We start from the raw sequence: 12,980 nt of genomic DNA on the forward strand, positions 1-12,980 counted from the left end.
TCAACATAAAACAATGTCAGGGGAAATTTGTTTTCCCAAGACATCAGTTTTCATAAAAAGTAATTATATTTACTGTGTGAGAAGATATGGCTATTTTCTTGTACTTTCATTGTTTACAGATTAATAGTTACACTCAATTTCATTCAAAACACATCTCTTTAAATCTGATGCTGTGAGTCTTCTTCCAGGCTAAAAACAAACATGTATTTATTCATCTTTACCTCAGGTTTACCCCATTCAGAATAAACTCTTCAGCAAACTCCTCACCCCGAGGTAATATGTTTATATTAAACAACCAATCAGAAAAATCAAAAACATAAACAGAAAAACTTGTTTAATTTTCATTTTTGTCTTCATCATGAACAATACTGACCCTCAGTAATACAGATTTACTGGGTTCATCACGTAAGTCAGCTTTAAGAAATAAGGGGTAGCACAATAAATTAGTTTATTTCCCTCTCCACATACCTTCTTTTATTTATTTATTTATTTTATTTTACTTGAGATGCAAATTGTTAGGCCAACGTTGGCCCATGGTTAGCGTGCCAACGACCACTTGCCAACAAAGCCAACCATAAACCAACATTGGGCCAACTTAGTTTTCTGTCTGGGAAGGAATTGAATAAGGTAAATAAAATCACTCACTCACTCAAGGTCACTCACTCATGGGCGTAGGTTGAGAGAACATTAAATTGTCCCCCCCAATAATGTATGCCCATCATTAATCCATATCACATTATGTCATATATTTAATTACATGTTTTTCATTGTGATGCATCTATCTGAGCCTGTACAGATTTCGATCAATTTCTACAATAAAGACAATACAACTTTTTATTTTTTTATTATTAATTAACTTTCAGGATTAAAAGTAGTTATTTTACCATTTGTCTTTATCAAAATCAATATTATCATTAGTAATGCAGCTGTTGTACCTTTCCCTTGGGCATTATTGTTTCTTGACACTTTTGGTGTGTTTGTAGTAGTTTTGAACCCTTGCACTTAGGCTGCTGCCCTCTCACTGTCTGTCATTTCAGCTTCTTCTTTGAGATTGCTGTCTGGCAGCCATGCGGAGGGGAACTGAGGCCACAGACAATGGTATTACCCTTGCCCCCTCAGTCAGATGCTTAAATCCGAATGATGAGTATATTGTTACAACATATATAACTGCAGCATTTTTAAATATAATTCTGAAATTACTGGTTACTTAGTCTTATTCTGGGCTATGCAAAAGATTAAAAATGCATACAAAACATACATCCATTATGTAACCTTACAACTACATATGCATAAACACTAAAAGAATATACACATTGATATGCAAAGATAATTCAGATACCAGATTTGTGGTATGTTTTGTTGAGCCTGCAGTGTCTTAAACAGCCCTAATCATTTATTTATTTATTTTATTTATTTATGAAGCTTCTTATTATTTAGAATCAATTGTAAAATAATGCCTCTCAATTATTTCACTACTTCTCTGATCCATCGTGATCAGTTTCTTTTCAAGGTGTTTATTAGACTGACAAACAATTACAGACGCTTTATCAGTCTTATCTCATTTCTCTTGATTCCACCACTCTCTATGCTGCCTGGGAGTCCAGTCAGGATCCCACCCTGCCTTTTCCATTTTACCCTTAACATGCATTAATTTGTGCTGTAAATATTCTCACACTGACGTGTCTCCAGTTGCCAAATAATGATGTTTAATTGAAATAATAATTATGTTCTTCAAACTTTGCTTTCATCAAAGAATCCTCCATTTGCAGCAATTACAGCCTTCCAGACCTTTGGTGTTCTAGTTGTCAATTTGTTGAGGTCATCTGAAGAGATTTCACCCCATGCTTCCTGAAGCACCTCCATCAAGTTGGATTGGCTTGATGGGCACTTCTTAGATATCATATGGTCAAGCTGCTCCCACAACAGCTCAATTGGGTTGAGATCCGGTGACTGTGCTGGCCACTCCATTACAGACAGAATACCAGCTGACTGCTTCTTCCCTAAATGGTTCTTGCATAGTTTGGAGCTGTGCTTTGGGTCATTGTCCTGTTGTAGGAGGAAATTGGCTCCAATCAAGTGACGTCCACATGGTATGGCATTGCGTTGCAAAATGGAGTGATAGCCTTCCTTCTTCAAGATCCCTTTTACCCTGTACAAATCTCCCACTTCACCACCACCACAGCACCCCCAGACCATCACATTGCCTCCACCATGCTTGACAGATGGCGTCAAGCACTCCTCCAGCATTTGGTCTGTGTCTCTCAGACTTAGATTCGTCTGTACATAACACTTTTTTCCAATCTTCCACTGTCCAGTGTCTGTGTTCTTTTGCCCATCTTAATCTTTTCTTTTTATTGGCCAGTCTGAGAGATGGCTTTTTCTTTGCAACTCTGCCTAGAAGGCCAGCATCCCGGAGTCGCCTCTTCACTGTTGACGTTGAGACTGGTGTTTTGCGGGTACTAATTGATGAAGCTGCCAGTTGAGGACCTGTGAGGCGTCTGTTTCTCAAACTAGACACTCTAATGTATTTGTCCTCTTGCTCAGTTGTGCACCGGGGCCTCCCACTCCTTTCTATTCTGGTTAGAGCCGGTTTACCTTCATTCAGGCCATAACATATGCAAGAACTGAAACTGTTTTAACCAAAACCATCAGGGTAGGGGGTCAGGACCAGGGTTGGGAACAGCTTTGTTACATAGATAGATACGTCCTTACTGTTTTTGTACAGATTTATTGTATATTATTTTACCAAGTACTTTACAAATGGCAAAACGGGAACAGTTGAAACACAGAAAAACATGCAAACAAGTTATTTCTATATTTTTATTAAGTCAAATTTGTTGTCATTTCGAAGATGAAACTTAAGATATGGGTCCAGATTCAAATAGTCCTTTAAATTAAGGCCTAATACGAGTTCCAGGATGAGTACTGACACCAGAAGAATAGTTGGGGTTTTATAGAAAATGTATGAATGTGTGTGAGTGAGAGACGTTCTATGCGTCTGGCAGGCTCTGTGTGTGACGTCACAGAGGGTGCAGTCAGAACCAGCCAGTGTGAGACAGCAGCACGACATCCATTCAGTCCACCTGTGAGCAGTGAGGGACATGGTGAGCAACAAGCTGTAGGATCTGAGAATTAAACTGCTGTTCGGCCCAGCGTAGCGACCCAGGAGTGTCAGTCGCCCTGTCCAGCCATCGCTGGGTTTGACACCGCGGTAAGTGAGGCGCTCTTATTGTTATTAGTGTCCCGGTGTGGAAGCTGTCGGAGAGGCAAACAGGTGAAATTCAGGGCTCTGGGGTTCACTTATCGCAGCTCTTGCTCGACCAGAAACACTAGTAACTTAGTAACTATCACCTGACAACCCCATACCCTAGCCCCCGGCTTGCTTTATAGTCTGTGCTAATTTTTTAACTTGTAAGTACAGTAAACCACGTTAGGCGTTTGGCTACAACAGGGCTTAAATTATGCTTGTCACAACTGACACACGGACCTGGGGACACAAATGGAAATTGGGCTTCAAGGCATTCAAGACGGAAAACAGGAGACACTTCTTCACACAGAGAGTTGTCACAATCTGAACAAACTCCCCAGCGATGTGGCTGAAGCTGAAAGTTTGGGAACATTTAAAAACAGACTAGATAGGATCCTTGGATCACTTAGTTATTAATGGACACCAAACGAGCATGATGGTCGAATGGCCTCCTCTTGATTGTAAACTTCATGTTCTTACAAATCAGTTATATACTGTGTTACTACACAATGTTTAGCATTGCTTGGCAGTGTTTGTGCAGCTCCTGTGCAGAAGTCGCTCTGTATTTATTCCTCCAATGCGCACATCGTTTGAAAGTTTAATCTCTCGGCTGCCAGAGGGTTTCTTTCTCAGACACACCCGATGGACAGTGTCCGTGTCCCACCGTCATTCAGAGCCGGGGGAACCGCGCTGTCTGTCCGGGGTCTCATTCTGACGTCACAGATCACCCTGTTGCGATCGGATTTCTTTGCAGATTAATCCAGTATATATTAATTGATTATATCAAACATGTAGAAGTTCAGATCCAATTATGTAAACTAGAAGCTGTAAAATGTATTATATTTTGAATTGCTATGTTTTAGTTAAATTGAATTTGTAATGATTGATGCCTTGTACTGAACTGTATTTTTGCACTTTGTTTTGCACTTATGTTGTAAGTCGTCCCGGATAAGGGCGTCTGCCAAGAAATAATAATAATAATAATAATAATAATAATAATAATAATAATAATAATAATAATAAAAGCGTGGCTGGGGCCGGAGCAGGATAAGGGGGCCCGGAGGAGGGGCCCGGAGGAGGGGCGGGAGGGCTCAGTGAGAGATGAAGCTCTGGTCCCATTGAAGCCCCTGCCTGAGTAGTCGGCGAGTCAAACGGCGCTGCCTGGAGCACGGCTGGAACCTGGTGCAGATAGCACAAGAGGACGGGACCGGTGCAGGAGGTCCAGCCCTAAGCATGCCGCTCAGGACTCATGCTCATCCTCAGGGAGCAGTGTGCGGTGGCCACACGAGGCACAGCGGTGAAAGCGGGTGATAGAAGAGAGTGCCTTCTCCATCCTGATGGGTGCCTGGCTGACGTGAGTGTTCGACCGTCCGAGCCATTCGGTGTGGGCACCCTGAGGCAACCCACCAACGTGGACGTATTGGCGGCGAGTGGGGGGGCAAGCCGGCACTGTACGTCACCCTCCACCCGGCAGCACAAACTGAGCGGTCAAGCAGGATAGGCACCGAGCACCGCTGTGGAAACGCCGCACCGAACTGCACCGGGGCGCTGGCTGTACGGAGCGCGGGGCACTGAGCATCACTGTCGTGTGGAGCATGAGTGCACGACCCCCAGCGCCCGACGGACAGGGACACGCAGGCCGTAGTGCAGACCCTAGGCCTCGGCACACAGGGGCAGCTACAGCAGAGAAGCGTGTTACACAGAGAACCCGAGCAGGAAAATAAAATAAACGGCACCCGCTGTTTATTTGAACCGAGCGCTGCGCAGCCGCACAGAGTAGTGCAGACTAGAGGCCACGGCACACTGGTGGCGGCTAATCACAGAGAGGCGCCAGTATCTAGCTCAGGGTTGCACAAAAATCAACACCAAAACACACAAATATGGAGGGCACGGTTTCTGTGTTCCAGGCTGCAGAGGAATCGGATGATTGCAAGTCTTCCATGTCCTAGAACACTAAAACAATCACACTTGCTTCATATTCATAAAGAGCACATTACCTTCCAATTAAAAACAGGAAAAACAAGAATGTATTGATGGATAGAATAATGGAGTTAGTGTCGGTACCCCTTGTTTATGAATTATAATATTCAGAAATGATTTTTAAATCAAATTTATTTGTCTTCATGTTAATGATTTCAGAATACTAGAACCTCTTATCTGGACATTTAGAGTCACAATCCTAAAGCAAAGAAGGGGCGATTATTCATGCATGTCATCGCCTGAGAAACATTACTCTAGGTCTCACCATCCTCTGCACTCAGTTTTTCCTCTGCATGATTTCATTCTCTCTCAATATGTACACACTCCCACACATGCAGGTTCATAGGGCTTCTGACACCCTACTACATTATGAGGAGCAAAGAGGTTTATTAGGACTTTAACTTAGACAGAAGCCAAACCACTTTGACATGTAAACCCCTGCAAGCGTGCAGCAAAGACTTCCAAGCAATGTGAATATTAATTTAGATCTTAAAGAGAGCCCAGGTGGGACAAGCTCCTATGACATGTACTTGTGATTCTTTCAAAATGTAATAAAATACAACAAACTACACTACCGGTCAAAAGATTTAGAACACCCCCCTGTTACCAGTTTGTATTGTGATGTAAGTACAGTTTTTAAGTTCAGTTTCCTACACCATCAAAAGGCACTAGGAAACTGTAGGAATCGCTGACAGGCAGAGGTCTGGCTGACCCAAATCCACAACACAATCAGAAGACAAGTTTCTGAGAGTCAACAGCTTGTGTGATAGGCGGCTCACGGGACAAAAGCTTCAAGCACAGCTGAACACTGGTCCAAGTAAGCAAGTCTCAGTCTCAACTGTGAAGAGAAGACTTCGAGCGGCAGGTTTCACAGGTCGAGTGGCAGTAAGAAAGCCATTGCAAAGATGGCAAAATAAGAAGGGGATTTGTCTCAGTTATGAAGTGACACATATTTTAGAGACTTCTCCAGAACATCTCCTGTTCATTAATATGTTCATGTTGCACTGGCAAAGTTAGCATAGGCTTGGGGTGACTTGATTTTCAGTTCTTGCATCTGTTATGGCATAGAATAGAAAGCCATTGCAAAGATGGCAAAAGTGAATAGAAACAAAATAGACAAAAATGACCATTTAGTTCAGTTCACCACCCCATAGCAGCCAGACATTATCTTTCAGTCTACTTCAACCTACCTGAATAAAGGGAGAAATAGAAAACGCATCAGACCATGTGGTTGTGTAGTTGCATGTCTTTAACGGAGTGAGAACTGCAGCCTCGCCCCTCTGCGCCTCATATTTATCAGGCCTCGGCTAGGTTGCCACACTGACATAGTGTCTCTGGGGTAGTGAACTCCCACTTAACTCCTGAAATTCCTGAACTTATAGAAAAATCTTTATTACAGATAAGGAGTTTCAAAAGTATTTAAAAGTTCCCCACACTCTCCCCTCCATTCCAAATATATCAGACCATGAACCAAAACACCATTAACAATGCTCTGTTCAGTCAATACAGTTTCATACACAAAAAGTGGTTGACACCAAAACAAAAATTGGCAGGTTAGAGATATTATATTATCTTTGCTATTGTAATGCCTCAACATTTACTTCAACTGATTGTTTTCCTACTGAAACTTGAACACCACAATACAGCTTCTGTCAATGTCAGCAAACAACAACAATCATTCTGATCATTACAACACATCTTAAAAAGTAATACCTCTGCTTATTTTACATCTTTCAGTAAGACCATCCCACGGATAAACTCTGAAACATCAGTCCTTTGTCTCGCATCCAATTTACACAAGGTAGCCTTTGATACTGTATCTCATTAGGGTATTACATTGTCGGAGGTGCATTTACAACATGTTCATTAGGTATACAAGGATTATAAACTGGTGACCCCAGTGTGTCATAGCTAAGTCTCTGTGCAGGTCTCCCCACCCTGTTCCATCCTGCCCTGTGCTGCTGTTCAGACTGGGGAGTTTCTAGTTCTTGTTCTGATTCCTCGGTACAAACTGAATCATCAGCTATGTAATTTCCATCTTGAGTCACGGGCAATGAATTGTGTTCCCCACAACTGACATTCACCTGTGGGGTGAATATAATATTGTAGCGATCCTGGCGGATGTCTGTGAGAGTGAGAGTGTGTGTGTGTGTGTGTGTGTGCGCCTGTAGGGCAGCCTAAAGGATGGGGGATGGGGGGTTGTAAAAGTGTGTATGAAGGGTGGGCGGGTCAGTCCGGGGACCCTGTGTGTGTGTGTATGTGTGTGTGTGTGTGTGCACTACCATTCAAAGACTTAGAAATGTCCTTGTTTTCGAAAGAAAAGCATATTTGTTGTGCATTAAAATAATATCAGATTGATCAGAAATACAGTGTAGACATTGTTGATGTTGTAAATGACTATTGTAGCTGGAAACGGCTGATTTGTAATGGAATATCTACATAGGCGTACAGGGGCCCATTATCAGCAACCATCAGTCCTGTGTTCCAATGGTATGTTGTGTTTGCTAATCCAAGTTTATCATTATAAAAGGCTAATTGATCATTAAAAAACCCTTTTGCAATTATGTTAGCACAGCTGAAAACTGTTGTGCTGATGAAAGAAGCAATAAAACTGGCCGACTAGTTGAGTATCTGGAGCATCAGCAATTGTGGGTTCGATTACAGGCTCAAAATGGCCAGAAACAAAGAACTTTCTTTTGAATCTCGTCAGTCTATACTTGTTCTGAGAAATGAAGGCTTTTGCATGCGAGAAATTGCCAAGAAATTGAAGATCTCGTACAACGCTGTGCACTACTCCCTTCACAGAACAGCGCAAACTGTCTCTAACCAGAATAGAGAGAAGAGTGTTAGGCCCCGGTGCACAACTGAGCAAGAGGACAAATACATTAGAGTGTCTAGTTTGAGAAACAGATGCCTCACAGGTCCTCAACCGGCAGGTTGAATCTGGTTTGCCAATTGCAATTGCAATTGTTCATCTTCTTCACAATTATTAATGAAAACCTATTCTTCTTGTATAAAACATGTTTATTCCACAATCTAATCAATAATAATATTCCACAATAACTACAGTGGGGGGCCCTGGGCTCCAGCCCATGCAGCCCATTGGGTAAAACTGGCCGTGTCACATGACATCGGCCCAGTTAAAGAACACAATACAGATCACATTAATTTATTTCCTACCTGGTTGAGATTCAAAGCTGTTGGAGGTAACCTTGAAGCTGCCATTGAGAATAATGTGTTAATCAAGTGTTCATCACACTGAACCTCCTCCAAGCACAGACACTAACCGCTAAAAACACTTTGTCACACAAAGGTTACTAACCCTGGCCCTGTGGACCCACTGTCCTATGGTTCGTTTCCAACCAACTTCCAGCCATTGAAACCATAACCCTTTCACCTGTACCACTGGTGTGTCCGCTGTTGACTCCTCCTTTTTGTCTTTAAGTTCTCTTTCTCTCTTTCTCTCTCTCTCCCTCCTCCTCTTCAGGCAGCTTCTTTCCTTTACGTTCTTATTAGTGTTTTAACACTACATTTATTTTTTCCCCCTTCATCTTTGTGATGAACCGGAGCACGTCATCAGCCAACTGGAAATAATGTACACCTACTGTTCTACGTTATGTTTTATAACCAGTTTAGCTATCGCTGACATATTTACAGTGCTGTGAAAAAGTATTTGCCCCCTTCCTGATTTCCTCATTTTTGCATATGTCACACTGAAAGGTTTCAGATCCCTTCAGTGTGACATATGCAAAAAAATTGGAAATCAGGAAAGTGGGGGGGTGTCTGCTAAGAAATCGGATAATAATACATTTATCATTTAAAAAATGAATTTTGTGTTTACTCAGGTTCTCTTAGTAATCAAGCCTGGGTGTGTCCGCTCTAATTTAATCCAATGATCATTTAAATTTGGTTAATGGGTTGATTGAGTAACAAAGAGGGCAATTACACACAGGGACAGCCCTAACCACAATAAAGTGATGAATGTGCATGTCACATGTTCTTCTGGAAATTGGTTCCTCACAAATCTTATTGTTAATATTGGACAAAATACACAAAATGTTTCAAAACCACATACAATTAGACTGAACAGGGCTGCCAGGAGCCGTGGGGCAGCAGCACAAAACATTGCTCCACTGGGCAGTCCTAAACACGCAGAATGTTCTGGAGGGGCTTTAGAAAGAGATTGGAGTTTTTTTTTTTTTTTAATGTATGAGGACAGTCCTAAGTTAGTAATAATACAAATTACAATCACATGTTTTTCCTGAGTTGTAATTACAATAAATGAAAAAGTAAGCAAAATTAACCATTAAAGAGTAAACATGCTCAATGAACTTTGAAGGGTTAATCTTTCTATAACAGTTGATTCTCATTACGTGTGTTCATTCTTATGTACGTACAAAAACACACTGTCCTATTATTGATTACTTTGCAAGCATTTTTAAATGCTGTAGGGAATTGGGTGTCTTAAAATGGATTATTTTTCAATCATGTAAAAATAGACATGCAACCATAGATTAATAAGCACAATTAACATTTATTGATTCCAAAGTGACAAGGAGGTACATTAATAATTAAGTTCACCACATTGTACAGACCCTCTTTCTACATTGTCTTTATCCCTGAGAACAAGAGGAGGCCAAGGAACCTACCCAGTCTGATTTCAGCGAGTTCAAAACCAATTAGACCCTGGTCAGATGCTGGGGTGACGTAATGCCACTTTGTTAGCAGTGATTACGTGGTTTCTGGGTTGTTTCTGGGAAGTTGTTGCCAGACTTTGATACATTGCGCTTTGGAATGTTTTTCTGGGCTCGCCTCCTACTTTCTTAAATTGTAATCTGTGTGATCTCTCCTGTATGAATGCACTGATGTTTTTTAAGGTTTCCTGACACAATGAAGCCCTTCCCACATTTGGAGCAGCAGTACGGTTTCTCACCTGTGTGAATGCGCTGATGAGTGTTAAGGTGTCCTACCTGAGAGAAGCACTTCCCACACTGGGAACAGCTGTATGGTTTCTCTCCTGTGTGAATGCGCTGATGAGACTTAAGTGTTCCTAAGTCACTGAAGGTATTCCCACATTTGGAACAGCAGTATGGTTTCTCTCCCGTGTGAATACGCTCATGTTTTTTAAGGTTTCCTGACTGAGTGAAGCTCTTCCCACACTGGGTACACTTGTATGGTTTCTCTCCTGTGTGAATACGCTGGTGAGATTTCAGTGTTCCTAAGTCACTAAAGCTATTCCCACACTGTGAGCAGCTGTATGCTCTCTCTCCTGTGTGAATGCGCTGATGTTTTTTAAGGTTTCCTGGCTGAGTGAAGCACTTCCCACACTGGGAGCACCAATATGGTTTCTCTCCTGTATGAGTAAGCTGGTGAGATTTAAGTGTTCCTAAGTTACTGAAGCTATTCCCACATTTGGAGCAACTGTATGGTTTCTCTCCTGTGTGAATGCGCTGGTGAGATTTAAGGTGTCCTAAGTGGGTGAAACCCCTCCCACACTGTGTACATGTGTATGGTTTCTCTCCCGTGTGAATACGCTGGTGAGTTGTAAGGCTTCCTGACTGAGTGAAGCCCTTCCCACACTGGGAGCAGAAGTATGGTTTCTCTCCTGTGTGAATGCGCTGATGAGATTTAAGTGTTCCTAAGTCACTGAAGCTATTACCACATTTGGAACAGCAGTATGGTTTCTCTCCTGTGTGAATGCGCTGATGTTTTTTAAGGTTTCCTGGCTGAGTGAAGCACTTCCCACATTGTGGGCAGCTGTATGGTTTCTCTCCCGTATGAACGCGCTGGTGAGATTTAAGGTGCCCTAAATGACTGAAGCTCTTCCCACAATGGGAGCAGCAATGGCAGCCCTGATGTTTCACAGTTTCCCGTGAGGGGGGAGTGTGGGAGCTCGAGGGTCTGGGACGCAGCTGTCCACACTGTGTCGATGGGCTCTCACCCCTCCCTGCACCGAGCTCTGTTTTCAAGGCAACAGATTTGGTTCCGCACTGAACACGGAGCTCGGATTCCAGGTCACGGAGGCCTCCTGTAATATTCTCCAGTTTAGGATCACAGAGTCCATATTTCAGAAGAATGTGAGTGTCTATCTCAGATTCATTGGACTCTGTTTTAATGTGAGCAGACTCCACACTGGGTTCAGGCTGTGTTCCAGTAGAGCCCAGCTCAGCACCAGCTGCACTGGGTCCACACTCAGAACCCAGTGCCCTGGATCCCTGTATTAAACCCTCAGTGTGTGGCTCTGCTCTGTGGCCAGACTCCAGGCCACTGAGCTCCTCTTCAGTGGTTCTACTCCTGGGCTGCTCAGTTAGCCCCTCTTTATCTTCAGTGTCCTGCCTCAGACTGGAGCCCCACTCCTGCTCACAGGGCTGCTGCTCAGTGGGAGCTCTTTCCTCAGAGTCAGGGAGAGCACTGGCCTGTACAGCTCCTGGGGGAGAGACAAGACATGAGAAGAGCTTTGAGGACAGCAGCTCTGTTAATTTCATCAACTACAAATATGGTGAAAAATATTTGTCAACAACCTATAACGCTGAGAGCGGTGACGCAGGGTGTGGAGGAAAAACATAGAAGTCCTATCCTGCTTTTTTCCTTCGTGTGCTGTGACCCTGGAGTGCTCTCTTCAGTAACTTTTAATTGCCTGAATTCTATCAGCGACTTACATTCCTTTCTTGCATGTATTAACTGCAAATGACCTTCTAATGCATCTGGCAATTTAGAGGTTAATGATGATTATTCATGAGTAATGATGAGATGGGAAGGCTTAGTTTAGAATACCAATAATTTCACTGCTATAGTTATTAAAAATGACCAATCAGACACTTTGTAAAATGTGAAGCCCCTTGAGGATATGTCCCAGAATGGATATATAAGCTTTGTTCTTCCTTGACAAGTTTGAAAAACAGTATCATACTTGCTTAATACATTTGGGTTTTGTGTTTTGCAGTTTTTCCCGTGCACATAATTAATTCTGATTAGAACTGCAAACTCCAAATCTTTCTTCCAGCACAAGGGTTATTACCGTGTAAACAGCGCAGACTCACCGTCAAATAAGCCAAGTAGCAAAAGTGAAGAGATTAGAGAGGGCAGCACCACCAGCACGGAAACGTATCGACAAAGAGAGGGCCCGAAGTGAAATACGGAATTTCTTTGGCTTCCAGGCTGACGGAAAAGGCAAGCCCCGAGATACAGAAGCACCGCTGTGCAAGTGCTGCTTTAAAGCGTACCTCTGTAAAGGGAGGCCACACGTCCAATCCGACAAACCATTCGTCAGACAAACACCCCAACCTTTTTAAACAATTCAAAGAAGACGGGTGAGTTGACTAGTTACCCCAGTTATGTATGGAGTGAATTCACTGTCAAAATTAGCGAGCGCAGAAATACAGCTTGAATGTGTAAAAGTGAATTTTGTACACTTGTGATTTTTATTTTACACTTACACTTCCATTCAATCTCATTTACACATTTGCAGTTTTGCGTTTGCGTACACGGAACTTCTTGTGACACTCACTCTCCATTCTCTTTAATCATGGCTGACAACATGGCAGCAGAGGGAGAGTCTGCTTAACATGGTTTCATGTGTGCGTGCAGACAAAACTTAATTGTTTTTTCATAAAATCCTTTAGAGTTTTTTTATAAAAATGGTTACCTAACTTATGGTCATGGTGAAGGGCTGGTCACACCCATCACAGCGCAGTGAAGCGCTTTCAGAAGAAATACAGTTCACACTGCTGCTTCCACAGGGTTGTGCAATGCA

The 12,980-nt window shown here is 42.6% G+C and overlaps 1 protein-coding gene across 1 annotated transcript in view; it reads right to left on the bottom strand.

The window, feature by feature from the left end:
- The window catches only part of LOC136768563 (zinc finger protein 585A), an 81,361-nt gene that overhangs the window by 49,165 nt on the left and 19,216 nt on the right, over nt 1–12,980 (bottom strand). Inside the window, exon 4 of the mRNA XM_066722830.1 lies at nt 10,161–11,654. Coding sequence (XP_066578927.1) covers nt 10,161–11,654 — 1,494 coding nt within the window. The remainder of the gene's footprint in view (nt 1–10,160; nt 11,655–12,980) is intronic.

The sequence above is a fragment of the Amia ocellicauda genome, chromosome 14, assembly GCF_036373705.1.
Source record: "Amia ocellicauda isolate fAmiCal2 chromosome 14, fAmiCal2.hap1, whole genome shotgun sequence".
NCBI lineage: Eukaryota > Metazoa > Chordata > Actinopteri > Amiiformes > Amiidae > Amia > Amia ocellicauda.